The sequence below is a fragment of the Grus americana genome, chromosome 18 (genome assembly GCF_028858705.1).
Source record: "Grus americana isolate bGruAme1 chromosome 18, bGruAme1.mat, whole genome shotgun sequence".
In the NCBI taxonomy this organism is placed as follows: Eukaryota; Metazoa; Chordata; class Aves; order Gruiformes; family Gruidae; genus Grus; species Grus americana.
Window position 1 is genome coordinate 5,497,111 of NC_072869.1, and position 20,290 is coordinate 5,517,400.

The window sequence follows — 20,290 nt, forward strand, 5'->3', positions numbered from 1 at the left end:
TATAATCACCAAAGCAGCAACTATAGCCATCAATGCAAAATACCGGAAAATATTTACTTAGCACTGTCCATATAAGCATCTTCATTTCTATTTATTCACCTTGATGTTTCAATCAACTAAGCACTGCAACTGATAAATGGACATTTATACATGCCGAGTTTTAACATCAAGAACCAAGCTCTCCCTTCCTGTCATCGGTCAACACCAGCCAGGACTCTCAGCACAGGGCTCTTTCTCCCGGGTTGTCTTCTCTCTGAGGATGCAGGAGAGACTAAAAAAAGGCAACTGTATATTTATATCCTAAAGAACAATGTACAGATTTGGGGAAAAGTATTTCAGCTTTTCCAGTACTGATCTGCTCAGACACAACTCAAAACGTCTGATAAAGTAAAAACAGACTTCCAGGCTCAGTACTGTCCATATGAAACAAACCAACCAACACCCCCCCCCCCCCCCCCCCCCCCCCATTTCAAGAGACATGTCCCTTCATAAAATAACAGGAACTGCTGCTCAAACTTTACTGCTTGCAATCATGTTTTGTACCCCCTCCCCAAGCATTATGTCTTTTTGTACTATTTTTTCATGCAAGGGTGCCCTTGGAGATGTTGGGGTTTCAAACCCAGAGCCAACTTTCCAAAACATGCCATATTTTGAAAAGCCCATTTTTGTTTCACAGAGAAATAAATGAGTTTGCATCATAAAGCCTTTATCCCCCCAAACCCAAAGCCTCCCATACAGTTAAAAATCAAATCCAGCTTTATTTTCCTGCGTGAGTCAGGCTGCATGCAAACAGCTTCAGAGGAAAGCAAGCTTGGGGTGGAGAATAGAACGGAGGTAAGAAATCCAGAGAGGGATACTTGTTCTTCTAACAGCACACTCCTATTTTCCCAAGACATTTGCTAATATTTTCATTTTAGAACTAGAGGAAAGCCACCCCCTTCCCTCCAAAAGAAGGTTTAAAGATTATAAAGACGTACAAGGACACACTTTATTATTTTAACAATTATTGCTATTTTCAGAGCTCCAGCACAGCTACTTCCTTCCATAATTGGACTTCAATCAAACCCTAGTGAAGCTTTTGATCTTGGAAAGAGTAACAACATAGCTCTGTTATCGGCACATAGGGGGCAAAGAGTAGGACATCCAGAATTTTTCAATAAAAGAAAGTTAATTGCTTTGACTTATATTTATCAAAGGTCATGGCTACGAGTTCTGAGTGCACACACATAACGGTGCACACTGAGAAATCTTGTATAGACTGGCCAAAGTAAGTGTTGGGATTATATTATCTGTGTGCATTAAAAAAAAGAAGAAAAAAGCAGCAAAACAATGCTAGATTACTATCCAAATATACCCCAGTGGATGTCCTGCCAAACAGCAAATATGTGGCTGTAAGCTCCAAACTGAAATAAAAGCTTGGCCAGAAGCCCAGAGCTTCACTGTATTTTGCTCAGCTAGCCATAGTCTGGCAGAACAGAGTGAACACATTCTCAGCCACGTGATAAAGAAGCCCGTCGGGCCAAGCTGATTTCCTTGTGTTGGTTAAATGTGATCTTCAGACTGTACACACCAGCGGCTTTGGGAAAACGTGAGAAAGTGGGAAACAAGACGCCATGGGCTATAAACCGAAGGGCAGCAGAAAAATTAGTTCAGGGGTTTGCTTAAATGCCAGTGTTGCCAGTGCTGTATTTTAACAAGGTGTTAACTGGGTTCGTAGGGCTGAGCACATTTGGCAATGGTGCTGAGCACCGGGCATTCACCTGGATTTTGATAGCAGTTACGCACCACCAGCTCCTTCAGGGATGCACACCCTGAAAGGACGGGATTCAGAAAAGACACTATAAATTCTTCATTATAGAGGATTATGAGAGCTTCCCATCAGTGGCTCAAAAATGCAAAACACTGTATGACTTAAAATTCCATGTTCAGGAGAATTAGAGGTACCTAGGCCCCTCAGGACGTGGCCCAGTACAGAAAGGGTATGACTCTGATGTGGTTTACATCCCCTATGGGTCTGATTTTATTGACACTACTTAAATAGGCACCAAGTAGCACTACTGCACACAGAGAAACATTCACAACGCAAGACAGAATTTGGCCAAAGGATTCAATCTGAAAAACATGCAGGGTCTCATGGGATAAAGGTTGCCCCAAAGATAAAGTATTATATTTTGATAGCAGTGATAATAATGTTTTTAAATAACTGACTTTGGAAGAGACAAACAGCATCCCTGGCCAGCATCAGAGGTGCACGTGACTCGTGAGAGCATGTTACATGTGGTAGTGGAAAGAAAAGCCTCCAAATGCAAGACCTCAGAAGTACATCCCTGCTACAGATAAGAGCAACTCAGATGAAACAGTCACGAGAGTACGTAAAAGTGAGATTTGTTTACTTTTTAACAGAAATAAAGTGATAACCTAGACACAAGCAGCAGCTGATGAAATCAGAGACACATGAGTTGACAATTACACCTCCAGTTCCTTCCTTCTATTTGGCTAATGATTTCTTTTCACATGTTCAGAACACCTTCCAGAGTCTACCACAAGTTTCGACAATGACTTCAACCATGTTGCACTGAGAAAATTGAACAGATAAGAGAGTTTGGAAAAGTGTTTCTTAAACCTGGTGATGAGTCCAGTCGAAGAGAAAGATCAGCCGGAGAGCAGCCACGTGATTATGGGTGCATGAACACCAGGTCTCAGTCTGGACAATCCATGTCCTGACTTTTTTTAAGAGCCAAGATACCAACAGCTAAGGTGTTTCAAGTAGACACCCAAACCACAGCTATCCAACATTTGTAACCGAAGGCTTGTGGTTTAACCTCCTCAAAAGGTTGATATGCAGATTAACTTTAAATACAGTGCACTCTTTCCTAATTCTCTCATTTAAGTATACAGTTGAATGATGCAGGTGTTCACAAGGTCAACCTCCTGCTCCTTTTTACTCCATTTGTGTTGCTCTCAAAAAATGGCTCAATCACCAGACTACTACCACTTCAGAAACACTCTTATCTAATGAGCAAGTCCCATTGTTTTTTGCCTGTGTGAATTAGCGTAAGGCATTGTAACAACATATGGCTAAGGAACATGACACATTTTGGTATCTGACTTATTAACCTTATCTGTTATTTATGCTCTTCTCTTCCATGACAAGTAACAGGCATTACAGGCAGGGGAATTAATTCCTCATTTTTCAATGTATACGTATTGATGCAGAGGACAGGCCTCTGGACAGTTGGTGACAAAGGCCATACAATGTGACTGACCTGCTTGGATAGCTGCGGTCCCCAGAGAAGTCTGGAAATTGAGAGTGGGAATTAAACAACGATGCCCTAAGGTATTTGTAGTTTCACTCCCCAAAGTCTGCACGCTCTTCACTGGTCTTCAGAGCAGTGATCACCCAGCTCAACAGAGCTCAGATTCTGGCCACCTTTCTTTAGCCACCTAGTTGCAGTCAGTCATTACCCACCCTCACTCTGCAGTAAGCAGAGAGAATTGGGCTACTCCATGGGGCTAGCCCAGCATATAAAATGGATACACCAAATTAAATTATCTTAGGATGCATGTAACAAAAAAAAACCCCATTGAGCAAATATATACTGCTGTGAAAATTTTACTTTGACATTGATATGTCGCTGCGGTGTACTTCAAACAGCAGTGAGCACAGCACTTGCATTTATTTCAGATCTGTATCTGATTTTTTACTCTTCCAAAGCTAAGCTCAAGGCAATGTCTTAGACACAGTTTAAAAAAAAAAAAAAGGCAGAGCAAAAAAAAAAAGATAAAAAATTGCAACATTTCCCAGTAAACTTTCTCCAACTTAATCCTGAGAAAGCGAGAAGAAACTCTTGAGTGTCTTTTCATGTAGCTTTTTTTTTTTAAAAAAAGACATTTCATATAGTGTATGCCACTGCCAGACCAAATGGGCTTTTGGGCCTCATGTAAGTGTTACCTTCCCACAAAGGGTATCAAAATGTCTCGATGCTGTGCTGGAAACAGAACGTAGGAACGCAGAGAGGTTCTAACAAATCTCTAAATGCCCTAACAAGTATGTGCATTCAGGGGTAGAGGGAATGGGATGCTAAGGGAGCAGGGGAGTCCACCCAGCAGCACGGCATTATACTGCAAGCGTGTTGTGTCATTACAGCTTTATCCCGACACACCCATATTTACAGCACACAATGTACTGTACAATTCACAATGCCAAGAAACTCAACATATCTAATCTGGCAGAAAAACAAAGTCATATCAGGTTAATCCAATTCTTAAATTGCACAACTTTGAAAAGCCAATAGGAAAACAAATCTTCCCCAAGCTTGTGCTCCCCCTATTCCTACTCCCAACACATACCCTGTCATGACCTACTTTTCCTCTTTGATCCCTCAACATTTTTAGCCCACTCCCACTCTCCCCTGTTTCTCATTCACTTCTAACCTACCTCCACCCCAGGCCCCGGTGGCAGAGTGGAAAGTTACGCCGATGAGAACCAGCCGTGAAAGGCAGCTTTGTGCGCAGCACCCTGGCCTCAACGGCTGTGAAGAATGAATGGCAAGACACATACACAAGGTCACTTGGACACCTGTCCACATGTGATACTGCAATAATTGTGATAACAAGCCTCAAATTTGAAGTTGGCTGACTGCAAGGTAGTTTCAAACAGGGCAGCGGAGCTGAGGTGCTTCTGCTGCACAAGAGGAACAAAATATAGCAAGGTTGTGTAAAGTGCAGAAAATTTTTAGGTAAAATAATTGTGCTCGACTTTGGAGAGGATCAAGATTGTTCCTTTGCCTGGCTTCAGTGCTTTCAAGATCTTGCCTACAAATCTTACAGCTGGTTTTCTAACTTCTCTTTTTAAATGAAACCTTGGAGTCTCATATAATCACAAGAGTCCAGGAGCTGAGGATTTAAAAGGAAGAATAATGGTGGGAAAAAGTTTGTGACACACACACCAAACACACACTAAACCAATTAAATCTGGTTTCTTGCGGATTCATTTCTCAAAGTGAATTGACATCTCATGGTGTCTAAAAGGGTGTCAGCTTTCCCAGAAGTATTTCACACAGATCAAGCACTTTAAAGGTCTTATGTGAATGCTCTGATGTAGAAAATGCATATTTACATTGCAGGTCTTCCTAGTCAGTAACATATTCCCACCCCATACACTCATCTATTTTCATGAAATTTTAGGAATGTAATTATTCTTTCAGAATCACAACTTGCCACATTTGGTTAAAATCAGCCAATATACGCAAAAATCACGAAGCAGGGACATGAAAGAGGCCACACGTACCTAGCATGACTGCATATGGTTTGTCTTCATAGCAAACCAGGCAAAAAAAAATAATACCCCAACGCTCACCTACCACAGCAAGCAACAGAGCTGCAAGAGTTACGTACATAAAATGGCAAAATGCCCCACACTGCATTGAAGGGCTGCAGCTGCAGGGATTACGGACGTCAGTAACATCTATATTTCCACTATGCAGCACAAAGGAAGAGGGAACAGTAATACATCTGATTGCTGCAGGGTCCTTCAAAGTAAGTCAGTTTAACCCTCTCTGTTTTGATGAGGAACAGGATTTGGTTTCGAGTGCTTAGTTCCTACTTACTAAGCATTAGAAGCTAAGCACACAGCTGTTTCTCAAGCAGACCTCTTGCTGGGGTAGGACTCATTTCCAAATGTTGTAATGGCAAGTTTGTAAAAAAGACTAAATTGTTTTAAGTCACCTCCTCTGTTTCAATGCAGACCTCTCACTTTGAGCTTGTGTTTTATATTCTGCACCCTTGAGTAATGTGCTCTTCTACAAAAAGGTTTAGTGCTATTATTTCAGTAATCTCACTGTGCTAAAATATTGATTGCTCCATCAAACAGAGTTCTGCAGGAGTATTTTGTGTTTACAAGTTTTGCATTATTGTTCCTTCAGTTTTTCAAAATGCAATATACAGTCTCCTTCCTCACCTCCTTCGAATCTCAAGTTATAAGCAGTTACTAGCAGGACTGCATTTAATTTCTGTTTTGAGTGCTATCATCTGTATCATGATTGCTATGTTACCAGGTCACCTCAAATATAGCAATGTCCACATACAAGAATTAAGTAAGTGGGGAGCCTTGGAAGCATTTTAAAAAAAAGATCCAATCATTGCCACACAAAGTAATGGATCTTGCTATGGACGAAGAACCCTGTTCATTCATTTGTGTATTAAATTGAGGAGTACCAACCAGTTCTGTAATGAATTACTTAATCTTTGACCTATTGTCCATAGCCATGTTCCAGAACAAAGAATTTATAGCAAGCTGAGCTCCCTAAGGCTAATTGGAAAAGAACTTTAAAAAAAAAAAAATCTCCATCCTCAACAAATCTTTTACAAACTATGTATTTTTGTCTCTCTTCTCATATACCTACATATCTAAGCATGACGCTTTGTTACAGATGAGTTATTGCTGTAGTTCACTCTAGCATCTGCTTGTAGTAAATGCATGCTAATACATTGATCTGTGGGTTCCTGTCAAGTTTTGTTTCAGTAATCATCTAGATTTGTGTTCCAGCTAATAAGGACCTGAGTTTTCTAGGACCCTAATGCAATTTGCATTTTTTTATTTCCTCCTACAAACAGCCGTACACCAAAACACAAGCCAAGAGCTTCAAGATCCTCAATGCCTGTTTTCATTAAATGACAAATAATACGAAGAGACTACTACCAGTAAGATGAAGAGCTAAAGGAGTTTCAAAGTTGAGGAGAGAACCCTGAAGCAAGAGCATGCCACGTCACAGAAGCTAGGCAATGGTGTTGGATGGTGTACAATGAAAATCTGGGCCAAATTTAGCCCTGGCAAGATTTAGTTCAGAGGATGGGACAGGGAAACATAACTGTACAACAGCTTCAAGTGCGTCAGAAATGTGAGAGGTTGAACAATAACTTGTATTGGTTTAAAACTTGATGGATAGCACCTCAGTTACGCAAAGCTGAAGTACTATGAAGAGCTCTAGCAGAAAAGAAGAAAAAAAAAACAACACAAAAAACCAAACAAAATGTGACACATGCTGCCTTACCTACCCGTGTTCGCTCTCCCCACATTAGCTCTGAAGCTCTCAGGACCAAATTCAGCTTTGTGATAAATAGACAGCTTCTTTAATGTCATTTGTTCATTTTAAAAAAGGCAATAAAAGCTAAAACATCTGTTTGTCATGCATTAATTTTCAGTCATGCATTTTACATTAATTTTCTATACTAACTCATTATGTATAACTTACTCCATTAAATGGAGTAGATTTGAGGTTTAAGTAAATGGTTTTTTCCAGAGTTTTCATTATCTACTTAATGTAGAAGAGATGAAACCACAGTTTTTCTTGCGTGTCACTTAGTTGAAATACTCTATTCTGATCATCACAGTCTTCTGTGGAATTCAGACAAAATACTGAAAATATATTTCATTTGTTATGAAAGTAAGACTTCAAAAAAAAGGAAACTTATGATCATGTTTGTGTGATATAAATACTAAATAGCTCCATAGTGTATTGCCAGCTATCCAAGCTTCTGATTTCATAATGCTCTGAACTATTCTTTACCCATAACGAGTATGTCCTTTCATTCTGAGAAAACTTCACTGGTGCACTGAGAACTGTCACCCCCCTTCAAAAAAAAAAAAAAAAAAATCCAGAAAGATGAATGGCAAGAGAGTAAATGGTGACATTTTGCTGCTCCACCTAAGAGTTGATGGAGAGCAGTCAACAAGCTGCTTGCCTGCTGAGTAATACTAAAATCAGTAAGACCCCATGAGGAGTAAAGTACTCATTGCTGAAATTAATTGGGCAGAATCTGGCCACTGCTAGCTCCCACAGTTGCCAATGTGCTGTCAGAAATGTGTAGAGAGTGAACAATTTAATGTGTTTCCTAGTAGCTTCATCTAATCAGATAATATCAATGTCTTCTTCATATACATCTCCTGATGAGGTCTTCTCTCCTAACTATAACATATTGTTTTATGAAAGACTTCAGGGTATACTTGCTTCTTAAAATCAAATCACTGCACTAGAGAATCATTCAATCAAACACTGTCCAATGCACTTAGAGATGGGAAGCAAGACTCAAAGAAAGACACTGTACTTTTTCTAGGTAATTGCAACAAGTTTGACACTCAGACATCCTTAAGGTGTCTTTATAGGGGGACAAAACCCTCCTACTTACTCCCTCTGTATATCCTCTTCCTAAAACTGGACAGCCCTTACTTGCCTAAGTGGCTCTATCTGTGTGGAAAGCACTATTCCTGATGGGAACTGCAGAGTTAGGCCAGGTATATTTTAAAAGTATCACATAAACCCCAAGATGTTTCATGCTGTTTACTATTTGAACTCTGAATTAACTTCAAGTTCTTTCATGCAGTCAAGCAATTATTTAACCAATAATCAACATTTAACAGTGAATATTAAAATTAGATCTCTTGAAGGAGACACAGTGTTCTCGCTTCTAGCATTAACAACGCTTGTGCGTTCAGCACTTTTTCCCTGTTATCATGTGACAGTCTATTTTTAATATTTGCCTGAATATATTTTGCATCTTCCTTTGATCCAGAAAGCAGTTTTGTGAGGCTTGTCTGCATATTGCATTTTCTTTGCCGTGGCAGTCCAGAGCGAAGCTTTTCCATTTCACTGCAATTTCGGCATCGGCTGGTAATGGCAGGAGCACACAGCCGTGCGTGCGTGCGTGCTGCTCTAGCAAAAGCCATGCTGAGCAGGCTGCACAGGGGACTGCCACATGCCTAAAGCACATGGTCATGCAGGCAACTGCCATCCAGAGCCTCACGTGAGAGTCAATGTGAAGAGCAGCTCTCTGTACCAGCCTGCCTGACGGTTTAGCTGGTCATTTCCACGTTGTCACGTGGGAGAACAAAGGTCAGGAAATTCCCAGCTCCTCTGGGTGCTGGAGGTAGAGTCCTTCCACTCTAAGAGAGGGGGTTCACACTGAGGCTCATGCAACACCTAGTAACTGCTTGTAAACAATGATTAAAGCTTAGGAGAGGATTCCACATACAAGCTGGCTGTTGGGAATGCTGCCCTTCACACTACAAAGGCTGTAGTGGAAGAGGAGGTCATGTTAAGAAACACAGGGGAAGGAAGACTGCAATAAAGGGAGTGTTACACACACACCCTTTTGTGGGCTGCCCCCTTCACCAACTCATCCCCAGCATGCAGTTGAGAGGCTGGATCGAGCAAGAACAAACCTCTCCCAGTTGGCTGCTGTGTCTATCACAAACACGAGTTAAAAGAAAATGCCGAAAGCCACCCAATCACGCCTACTGTCAATCATTACAGTTCAGTATCTATGTAAGAAGTAAAAGGTAATAGATACTATGCTCTACCTGAAGTATCTTGGCTGAATAAATAAAACACTGCATTTAATAAAATGCCGGGAAGTGTAAATACACTTCAAATGGAAACAGTTTTCAGCTTTTTTATTAAACTACCCCTAAATCATTGGGGTTTTTTTAAACTGAAAGCAAAGACTTGCACATATGTGTATTTCCACAGCAGATTAAAGCTTTTCTTTTTTTCTTTCCTTAAATAATCTTTGGCAGATCCTGTGCAAGTAGTCTAAGGCACCCAGCCATCCAGGCAACACACACTAAAAACCACTGTCATAGGAACGTGAAGAATGAGGGAGTTTTTTCAAAGCCTCCGACAGCCCGATCCTCCTTAAGGAGCAGGGCAGTAACAAAACATGGGCTATCACTGTGTCAGCAGCATCCCGGTGACCTAGCCCCACATCCAAGGCTTTGGTGGCAAACAGAATATTCTGATCCAAACCACAAAATCCCCAAAACCTTCTAATAAGGATCTTCCATCAGACTTAGCTGATGCTTCTGAACCCCAATTCACTCCCTTCAAACCCTTTACAGTAGTTGCCCCATTCACCCAAACAAGGGCTACATAGGGAAAAGAGCCAGATAAAGACAACCACCAACTAGCTACCTGCAAAATATGAACCTCCCTTTACATACAAACAGCTACAAATACTCCCAATTTTCTTAAAGGACTTTGCAGTTAAATGGAGATTTACATTCACCAAAAAAAAAAAAAAAGGTAAAAGACAACACAAGGACTGCAACAGATGAAGAACCACGAAAATGTGTTTGCTTTACAAGCTAGCTTTATAAAACCTGTTTTTCTGAGGGAGACTACAGATTTCAGCCAACTACCTAGCATCCAATACAGGGAGAGAAAAAAAGTTTTAAACGCGTCTAAACATTACAATGAATCGTGGTCTGCAATGCTAATATAAATCAAAATACTATTTTTTATTAACAAAATTGGTATTGTGAAAATACTAAGTCAGACTCCAATCTTGCAACAGCCATTATCCTGTGTCCCTCCTCTTCAAAAGAAAACCAGTATTTGCTATACGTACATTCCTCGAATAGGAATTTAAGGGAAAGTAGGTGCTTGCTTTATTCTTTGCTATAGTCCAGAGAATAGATGATAAACTGGTGAGCCTAAACATTTTTCCATTGACCAGACAATCCAAGCTGGAAATACAGAATTAAGTTAAATTTATAAGCAACCTTTTTGTTGTTGTTTTTATTTTTTTACCTTTAAGAAAAGGAAAAAAAAATCAGTGAGGGTTTTATAATGTCATGTTTACAGTCAGGGTCAGCTCGGCTTTGCTAAGCCCGACACTTCTCAGCAAATGCCATTGCAGATTTCCAGATCTTTTCCAGAGATGGTATAAAATACATATTTGGGCAATACCATTAACTTCTAAATACAGCTAAGGCTGGTATTTCAACACACACACAAGATTAAATCTTCTTATGCCACTCTTCTATAGACCCTCTATGTCCGAGATCAAATGTGACTCATGTACGTACACAGTGTGTGTTCCACGTGCACGTGTACATCCTCCCCCATACACAGTACACGCAAGTATAGGAGTTTTGACCAACTGCACGTGATACGCTGATGCTAAACGCTGCAGAGCCATTTAAAGTAGGGACGTAAGCCATACAGGATTTGACCCTTCCTTCAGCCAGGGTCCACACGCTCAAACAGGCTTCCATTGTAAGACAAAATTCAGAGGACACAACCACAAAATATTTTTAGGAGAATTACTATCACCTAAAAAATTCAGTTTCCCTAAAAATAAGATCACATGGAATTAATTTTTATTGAAATTGTATACTTCATACTATTTGTTCTTGGGTTTATTACAGTAATACAAATCACAAGTCATGCATACTGGAACCATAGCTCACACCAATTAAAACAACCTTTCCTCATGTACAGTTTAAAAATGTATCTTAAAAGTCTTAAAATATATTAACCAAAAGGCTCCATTATAGCAATTTTAACATTTACCTCCAAACTAACTTTTATATTTCAAAGCAGCACATTTGCCTTCGCACTTTTATGACAACCTTAAATGCTCAGGTTTACTAAAAATTTGCGGGTTTAACTATAGACCATCTTATTTTAAAACTTGCTCAACTGTTAAACTCTAATCTTTTCCTCAGAACAGATTGTCAAAGTAAAATTTTTTTCACACAACAGCACATAAAAATTTCAACAACCTGATGGTAGACCAGACTACTGTTAATTAAGTCATAGTATCTGTCTGTAATAAGGGGGAAAAAACTACTACTTTAAGAAATTGAATGAGCTCCTTTTTTTAAAAAAAAAAGCACATTTAACAAAAAAATTATCAATATTCTTAAGACAAGATGGCATGGGGAAAAAATACCTGCAACTTAAAATGTTTCATCCTACCCCAAGAGACATCACTTCTTTTACAACTGTAAAAAAGTGTACAGAGTTTCTAGTGAGAAAAGTTTGAAACCCTGAGCTGCAAACAGCCGAGGAAAAATGCCAAAAAAATCAATAAGTTGAAAAGTCAGGCAGACAGCTGATTACAAATAAATTTTGACAGGTGATCGTTAAAAGCCTGGCTCATTACCAGGCTCCTCTGAAAAAAAGAACAAGGACAGATTATCTGCTTTTAATTTTATGTGTGCATATGCGACAGAAAATGGTATAGCATACATGCACTATTTTGAAAAACTGGCTCAGAAAAAGCAAGGTTTTTTTGTATTCTGCTCTTGCCAACTCCAAATATATTTTGACTTTGGAAACCCTTATAAGTTATTAGTTAACTATGAAATGCCTTGAAACTCAAATACAAAACAAAGTCAAATCCACATAAAGTAAAAGCAGGTAAACGAAATCTACAACTTAACACACACTTCTGCCTTGGGGTCAAAAAGTCCATTGACAGGTTTGGGGTATTTTGGGGGGTGCTTTATTTCTTTTTAATGAGAAAGGAATGTTGCAGACTTGTAAGACTTTTCTATTTCATCCTGCTCCACAACTTTTGTCCTTCTATTTATTTATTTTGCCTCCTTATCAGATGATTTTGACAATGACTTTGCACGCTGAGCATGGCAAACGATCAAGCAGAAGGGAGAGGAGTGGTTTCCTGCTCTCAAGAGCACACTTTGCTCTAGCAAACCTTGTGTGAGCAGAAGAGCACAATAAATAAGTCACCCTTGGTCTTTTTTTTTTTTTTTTAATAAAAAAAGGAAAGCTCCATGTTTTCCAAACTTCAATGTTGACACTATTCCACTGACCATGACCTCAGCCATGCTGGTGTCAAGCCAGAGCACTTATTCTGAATTAATACCAGCGTCTCTGAAGAGATGATTTCAAGTGCTAATAAATTAATAGAATACTTCCACTGATATCAAACAGGTCTGAACCATGCATTACAATCAGAACTTGGACTCCACGATGTTTTCTTTGCCTACAGCTTAAGGCGACTATAGATGTAATTTATGAACTCAGGTCAGAGTTACACTCGGTTTATGCTAATTTAAGCAAAATTATAATGCAGTTCAAAAACTGAGTTCCTGCCACAGGTAGCGTGGCAAATTTTACTTTGCTCAATAGAGAATAAGATTATGGCCGAAAGTTCAAACAGGAAGCACTGTCTTTAAGTTTTAACTTCAAAGTAATTACCCAATCCTGCGTTCTCACATCAAATATTAGCCAAAGGAATATTCTCTTTCACGGTCCTTCTCCCTGTTCATTTAACACCATGGCATCTATGCATTACTATTCCGCTTGTGGGTTTTTTACTTAATAGCTAGGCTACCAACAAAGAAAAGATAGGCAAGTTTCCTTGGAATTTCCACAGCTTCCTTACGTAACTTAAAGAAAAATGCTGGTGGAGCAACTTAGCAATAACTAGAGTTATTTTTATTTTTTGGAGTGTGAGTGACTTGAATCATATCATCCCTCTCTAAGCTGCCTGTCAATCAGACAGGAAGAAGTAATGATTTACACTGGGGAGGAGGGCTCATGCCAAAATCCACAGGAAGTTCTTAGGGCTGATTTACCTGGTCTGACTGGGCTCTGCATGCAGTTCTGCGACACCATGCCTGGATGGACTGAAGTAGAAGCCCTGCTGCTGAGGTCCATGACAGAAGGTGATGCTGAGGTAGCTTGCTGGAGACCTGACTGGTGTGGGCTATGCTCATGCTGGTTTGGGCTCGGTGGAATGCCATTTTCTGAGAGGAATTCTTCCAGGTCCATGTATTCCAACTGGAAAGTGTCTCCATCGTATGGCAGTGTCTTGTCCCATAATGTTGGGCCCAAGAAAGCTGACTGAGGGACTGTGGTACTGGTGCTGTCATCGTCTAACTTCTTCTCTTTGTCTTTTTCTTTACCGAATGCTTAAACAAAACACATAATAAAGATATAAGAGCTGAGCAATTAAAATATCAGCTACTATAACTTCAATTATTTCTGCACTCTCAGTTTAAGAAACAAATGCTCCCTTCATAAAAATAACTCCTTTGATGCAATCCATTTGGTAGAGAATCGAAGGATCACGCCAACTGCCCACCTTTGCCGTATCCAACCATGGTTTTGAGATTTCCCTCTATTTTTAGTTAACAATTCCACCGCATGCATGGCTTTGAATGCCAGCTTCAATACATACTCAACAGACTTAAAAGTGAGGATTTAAGTGGAAGCAAACTGGAAGATGTTACGCATTCTGTTGAGAACAATCTTAACCTAACATCCCCGTAATTTATTATCCTCTCATAAATTAAAGTCCCAATCACATCCTTACACAAGGAAAGCAGTCCTCAAATTCAGTACTCCTTAACATTGTAAGCTAGTAACTTACAACAACAGTCAAGTCTGACAGAATATGTATTTTGATATGCAGAAGAGCTAATGAAAAATTTGAAGGTAGAAGCAAAGCAAAAAAAGAAGTTAAAACGATGCTTCCTACTCCTTCCTACAATATCCATTGATTTCAACACATGTTTTTTGAAGGGAAACACCCAGTTTCTCTAGAAGACTTGCAAGAATCTGAACCGATAAAGCTTTCTGTCAACTACCATGCCTTCTTAACATTTTCTTTTTAACTACATGCAACAACCCTGGTGAAATCCTGCGAGTTGCTTCGCAATGAAATGCCGAGGACAGAAAAAGCCTTGGCTCTGCAAGACCTTTCACAGGGTTTTCTTTTTAATGTGCATTTGATTCATTAGAAATAAAAGGTGCAATTACGTCCGCACTACCTTAGCCTTCCAGAAAAGTTGCAACTTTCTGCTGTTAAACCGCCTTGCAGTGACATGGGGCCAGGTTTCAGGGAGGGTGGTTTTTACACAGCGGGCAGGACGGAGCAGCTGGCCGCCCCGAGGGGAGGCTGCGGCGGGGCCTCGGCTCAGGCTGGGGGGGGGTCCCCGCCGCCGCCCTGCGCCCCCCCCCCCCAACCCTTCGCCCGAGGCAAATCGCGCCCTTTAATTTCTTTTTCCAGGCGGGCCGGAGCCCTCCCCGCGGTGGGTCCGCAGCGGCGATGGAAAAACCAAGCGCCTTCCGTTAGGTCAGGCCGACTGCGCCCATCGCTCACCGCCTAATGCCCTTACCGAAATCATCCCATTACTTAATCGCCTGGGGGGGGGGGGGTCGGAGGGAAGGGGAAAAGGGAAAGCGAGGCAGCGGTCCCTGAGGTGACGGCAAGATGGGGGCCGCCATTTCGGGGCGCCTGCCCTCAGCGGGCCGGGCTGTGAGGGGGCCCGTAGGGGCAGCGGGGGAAGAGAGCCAGCCGCGGGGGGCCGGGGGAGCGAGGGCTGCCCGGGGAAGCCTCACCGTCTTCGTGAGCGAGCGGCAGTTTGAGCGGGTTTTCCAGCAGGGACTTCAGCACCCCGTAGGTGGGAGGTAGGAAGGTGGGGTTCAGCGGGAGCGGCCGCGACATGGTGGGCTTTCCCTCGGGGCAGCTGCGCGGCAGCGGTTCTTTCCCCTTCCTCTCGCGGCACCGCTAGGAAGTGCGGTGAAACGGGCGCAGAGCCGAGCCAAGCCTGAGCCGAGCCCCGCTGGCGAGGGGCGCCTGGAGGCCGCCGGAGCAGGGGAGCGGGAGAGGCCCCTCCGCCGCGCAGCTCCAGCTCCACCACCGCTGCCCGCGCCGCTCCCGCCGCCCGCTCTGAGCCGCGCGCCCCGGCCGCGCGCCCATGTGCAGGCGCTGCCGGCGCTGACGTCAGGCGCGGGGCGGCACCGCCATTGGCGCGGGTAACGCGGCGAGCGGCCCCGCCCCCCCGCTGCGCCCCGCCCCGCGCCCCCCGCCCGGCACGCGCGGCGGCCGTTACCCGCGGCGGGACGGCGGCGGCTGAGGGGAGGGGGCGTCCGGGCCGCGTGCGCGGGGTGTCGGCGGGGAGCGCGGCCGCACCGCTCCCCCTGCCCGCGGGGAGCCGCGCCTGGCGAGGCCTCGGCCGGGAGCCGTCTCCCCGGTAACCGCGAAGAATGTTAATGGTTTGAATGTTTGACCTCGCTCGGTGCATCCGAGCGTGAGAGCGGCGGGGAGCGCGGCGGCACCCCTCAGGGGAGCGGGCACCCCGCGCCTTCGTGGCCTGAGGGACCCGGGCCCTGCCGCTGTGTGAGGGGTGATGGGTCGTGCCCAGCCCAGGGGGAGCGCCGCGGGCTGGGGGCGGCTGCGGGGTACACGGCGGGGAGCCGGCCGGCCAGCTGCCCCGGCGAGGCGGATGGCGCGGTTATCCATTCCTAAGGGACCCGGTTGTTGGGCTTGCGAGCGTTTAATTTCAGAGCCACGGCACATCTTTTCTACATCTCGTTTCCGTAAGCAGACTGCTTCTCTCACCAGTTACCAAGATAACCAGGGTGAGAGAGTTGTCACCACTAGCAACGTTCCCGGTACCTTGTCCCAGTTTTGTGTCGGAAGGGGCTTTCCTCTCCACTTGCTAAGATCCTCCTCACACGTACAGCTGACTTTCTAGCTGCTTAGGCCTTCAGCCACCCTCTCAGGAACTGAGCCGTACCTGCACAGATTGTTCAAGAACTGCAGTCTTGCAGTAACTTCCACCCGTCAGGTGCTTGTAGGCATTTGTATCTCCCTGCTTCCCACCTTTTCTTTGGATAGCATTTTGCAAGGCATTACCATCCATATTTAGTTGTTACTCTTTCTTCAAAAGTCAGTTCTTTTACCGTTAACAAATATAAATAATAATAAATAATCACTATAAGCAAATAAAGGTAAATGATGTGCATAAACTTTTAGTTGGAGTGGCCAGTATTTAGAAATAGAAGCTGCCCAAGGAACAGAAGCCTACGCTGAACAGTTACGTCCCCCCCTTATGTGTCTGCCTATGATACGTGCACTGACTAGCGTCTAGTCAAACGACCCGACTAAAACAAGCACCTAATCAAAGTCCAAAGTACATTTAAATGGGTAAAACTGCATTGGCACAACCCAAAGCTGAACTCTGGCAGTTGTAACCGCCGGGCCCTTCAGAACCAGAGACAGCGTGATCTTAACAGATGGCACAACTGGGCAGGGGTCGTGAAGAACCTCCAAACGCCACCCAGGTGGCACAGCTCACGACTGCAGGGGCTTCAAGCAGTGATAAGACGGTAGCAGCACAGTAGTTTTTAATATGCCTAACCAGGAAAAAAGCACTAGATTATTAAATGATTGTACACATACCAACGTTGCCTCAGACAGCCAAATTGCTAGTTACTGGAAACCTTTAATTACAGAGGTACAGGGTGAGTGACATAAAGATTAGGGCAACAATTGGCAATCCATATGCAGATGTGGTACAGAATGTTTTTCTATGCAGTATAAAGAAGAAAAAAGGATACATATAGGAGATTTGGCAAGCAACGAAGAGTAAACAGTACAAGATGTAAAAGTAATGGGATATTGGGAAACAGCAGTAATGCAATTAGTTAGGGATGGAATGAAAGCTCAACTTGAGCAGAACTACTTCAGTTTTTATGGTTATTGACCATTACAGACAAAATACACTCAACAAAGAAACAGCATTTTCAGTGCAGCAGAATGACAGGAAAATGCACTGTTTCAGTACTTGACATTGCATAGGATAAATTATGTGTAGAGCTGTGCAAGTGTGGAACAACATGAAGCAACCAGACACTCTGAGGACTACATACAGCTCCAGACCCTGCGTGCCCAACACGCAGGAGCTGGGAATCTCCTGGGTGAGAAAGCTGAAACAACTCTTCCCGATACAGGGAGCAGCCAGATAAGCTGAGCAAAGCACCTGTGCGCAGCGCTCGAGCTGTTGTCTTCAGTCTCACGCTACAACAGGAGCAGTAGTTTAACTCCAGCTGCGCCACACATGTGGGTTTCACTCCAGGTTGCTGAAATTGCCAGGCTGTCAGGCCACCCTGTTGTTTCTGAACAGGAGCGTTGGGTGTACTTACGAGTAACCGTTTTTTACTGGCTACGCTTCTCCAAAGGTGGTCCCCAATTCCTTCGTGCTATTTCGAGCACTGGCTGACCGCACACGCTACGCTCCAGGTAAGGCTAACACAACCAAAACAGAGCTAATGATACACCAACTGGATTTCTACATTTTCCAACCAAAATACCGTTTGTTGGCATGTATTCTTAGCTTAGCATTCACCCAGAAAACATTTATTTTATGGCTCATAAAGGACTATGACAGCTACTCAGGGTTTTTTTTAATAGAAAACATCTTGATTGGCCCCTCATTAAAAAAAAAAACCTCAGCCAGTATTTGTGTTTCTGCCCTGGTGTTCTCATCACAGGAATGTGATCAGTTCTATGGCCCAAAGATCCTATTTTCTTCAAACCAAGTACACATGAGATAATGCACCATTTTCGAAGTTCATCTTTTTTTAAAATGTAATTCTTTAGCAAAGACAACTTGAAAAACCAATTTTAAACTCAGAAAGCCGTTATATTTTTACAGGCTCCTCCTCCCTGCGGGCCCAGCATACCCAGGTTAGATGCCCCTGTTGCAGCACAAGCCCCTGTTGGCCGTAGGGACAGCACAGCCCTCCGCGGCCCGGCTGGGGAACCCCTGCTTACCGCAGCTCTGGGGCCCGGTTTCGCTTCGGGAGTCGACAGCAGCGCTCTCAACACAAACGCACTGCGATAAATGCACAGCACTTGATACGCTGCCTTGATTTGGGTTTTGTTTGTTTGTTTTTTTGTTTCGAATAGGGAGACTTAGGAACGGGCACCTGCAGGGCTTCACCCCCAGCACTGCACCCTGCCCAGCTGCTCAAGGTGCAAACGACCCCCCGCGCTACGGGCCTTGTGCCCACCGGGGCCTTTCCCACTCTTGCGCAGTAGTGGCCGACACCCGCGGAGGGCTGACCTCGGCACGGCGGCTGAGCGATGAGGTGACAGCAGGCCGGAGGGCTCCTGCCCGCTCGCGGCCCTGCGGGGCTGAGGAGGGCAGGGCACGGCGGGGAGGGGCAGCCGCACCGACCGACCCGGAGCCGCCGCGGCCCCATCCGCGCAACGCTGCCGCCGCCGTCACGCGGAGCAGAGGGAAAGGCGCGCGAGGGCCGTCACGTGAGCGGGCGGGCTGACCTACTTTGGGCCAATGGCGGGGCCCGGGGGCAGCTCGCGCCCTCCCCTGTGTGCTGCCCGCTGCGGGAGGGCTCCCACCGGGGCGTCTGGGCCCCGCGCTGCCGCTCCGGCATCAAACCCGCGGCCGCGCCGCCGCCTTCCCCCCCCCCCCCCCCCCGTGTCACCTCCCGTGAACCCGCTTCGGCGCGGGAACGCTCCCGTCCGTGTGCCTGTGCCGGCCCAGCGCCGCGGGGCGCCTGCACCGCAGGGTCTGGCCGGGACGGTGACCCGGGCGAAACGTGCGTTTGTGGTGACAGCAGGAGGACCCTGCAGGGCCGCCGCCAGCGTCCCGTCCCGTCCCCCCCCGCCCCGGCTCCGGTCGCCCCGGCTGTTGCTGGTTGCCCACCCGGTGAGCGCGGGGACCCGCAGAGCCGCGGCCCCGCGGAGGGTGAAGCTGCTCTGGGGTGCCTCGGTGCGGAGGTGGGGCTCCACTCGTGAACTTCCAGCGGGAGGGGCGGAGGGCGGGGATCGCTCTTCATGTGTTTTCCTAACCCTCGGCATGGCTGGCACCGATCGTTCCCTTGTTTGTAAATCCGGGCTTTTAAAACTAAATAAAGGGTTGGGGGTTTTTTCCCCCCACTAAAATGATTTTAAATAGTTTTTTAAGTTTAAATATGCTTTGAAAAAGAGGTACTGCTTGGTTTTAGTAAAAGGTCTTCAGCGCAGTTGATAAGAAAGGTGTTTGCTCCACTGTGCTGCTGCAGTTCCCATTCTCATCTTTATTGCATTTGCATAGCTCTAAGGATAATTGGGAATTCTGCTCTGAAATATCTTCTGGAAACAAGACTGCAGTTTTTCGTCTCCATACAGAAAGCTTGAGTGAAAGTTTTCTTTAGGGACACATCTAACCAGTATCTTCAGGGGACCTACTTGTATTTTCTCCATAAACATGGATAAAAGTGGGCCAGGAGGACTGTGCAATAATCACGGCTCAGCGTAAACGTCGGTACTGAGAGACAGAAAGATACCCCATCCCGTGCTGGGGGACAGGTATATCATCATCAATTTGTAATCTAGAGATCTATATGTATTTAAATAAAGATTAGCCTGAAGAATCCATCTCATTCTGTCTCAGGGTTCAATAGGACTCAGTCCTATATGTGCAGTTTGAGAAATCTCTTGAACTTGAGCAAAACAACTCTGGTCACGTATGCATACAGTCACAGTTGGACTGCCAGTGGCACTTAATTCCTCTGTTAGGTTGTTTTCTTTTAGATATGTTCTGCCTGGAGAACAGAATTGCAGAAGTAGGGGGATGGATGACAAGATACAAGGTGGATAGAGAGGATAAATAACACAGGGCCAGGGCACAGGACAGATTGGAAAAGCAAATGGTTTACGGTACCTTAAATCCCTACTGGTTCATCGA

General features: G+C 44.4%; 1 protein-coding gene across 1 annotated transcript in view; it reads right to left on the reverse strand.

The window, feature by feature from the left end:
* HLF (HLF transcription factor, PAR bZIP family member) overlaps nucleotides 1–15,545 on the reverse strand; it is a 37,144-nt gene extending 21,599 nt beyond the window's left edge. The window contains exons 1-2 of the mRNA XM_054846575.1: nucleotides 15,153–15,545; nucleotides 13,385–13,720 (exon numbers count right to left, since the gene is read on the reverse strand). Of these exons, the coding sequence (XP_054702550.1) occupies nucleotides 13,385–13,720; nucleotides 15,153–15,258 (442 nt within the window). The 5' untranslated portion in view covers nucleotides 15,259–15,545. The remainder of the gene's footprint in view (nucleotides 1–13,384; nucleotides 13,721–15,152) is intronic.
* Between the last annotated feature and the right edge of the window lie 4,745 nt (nucleotides 15,546–20,290).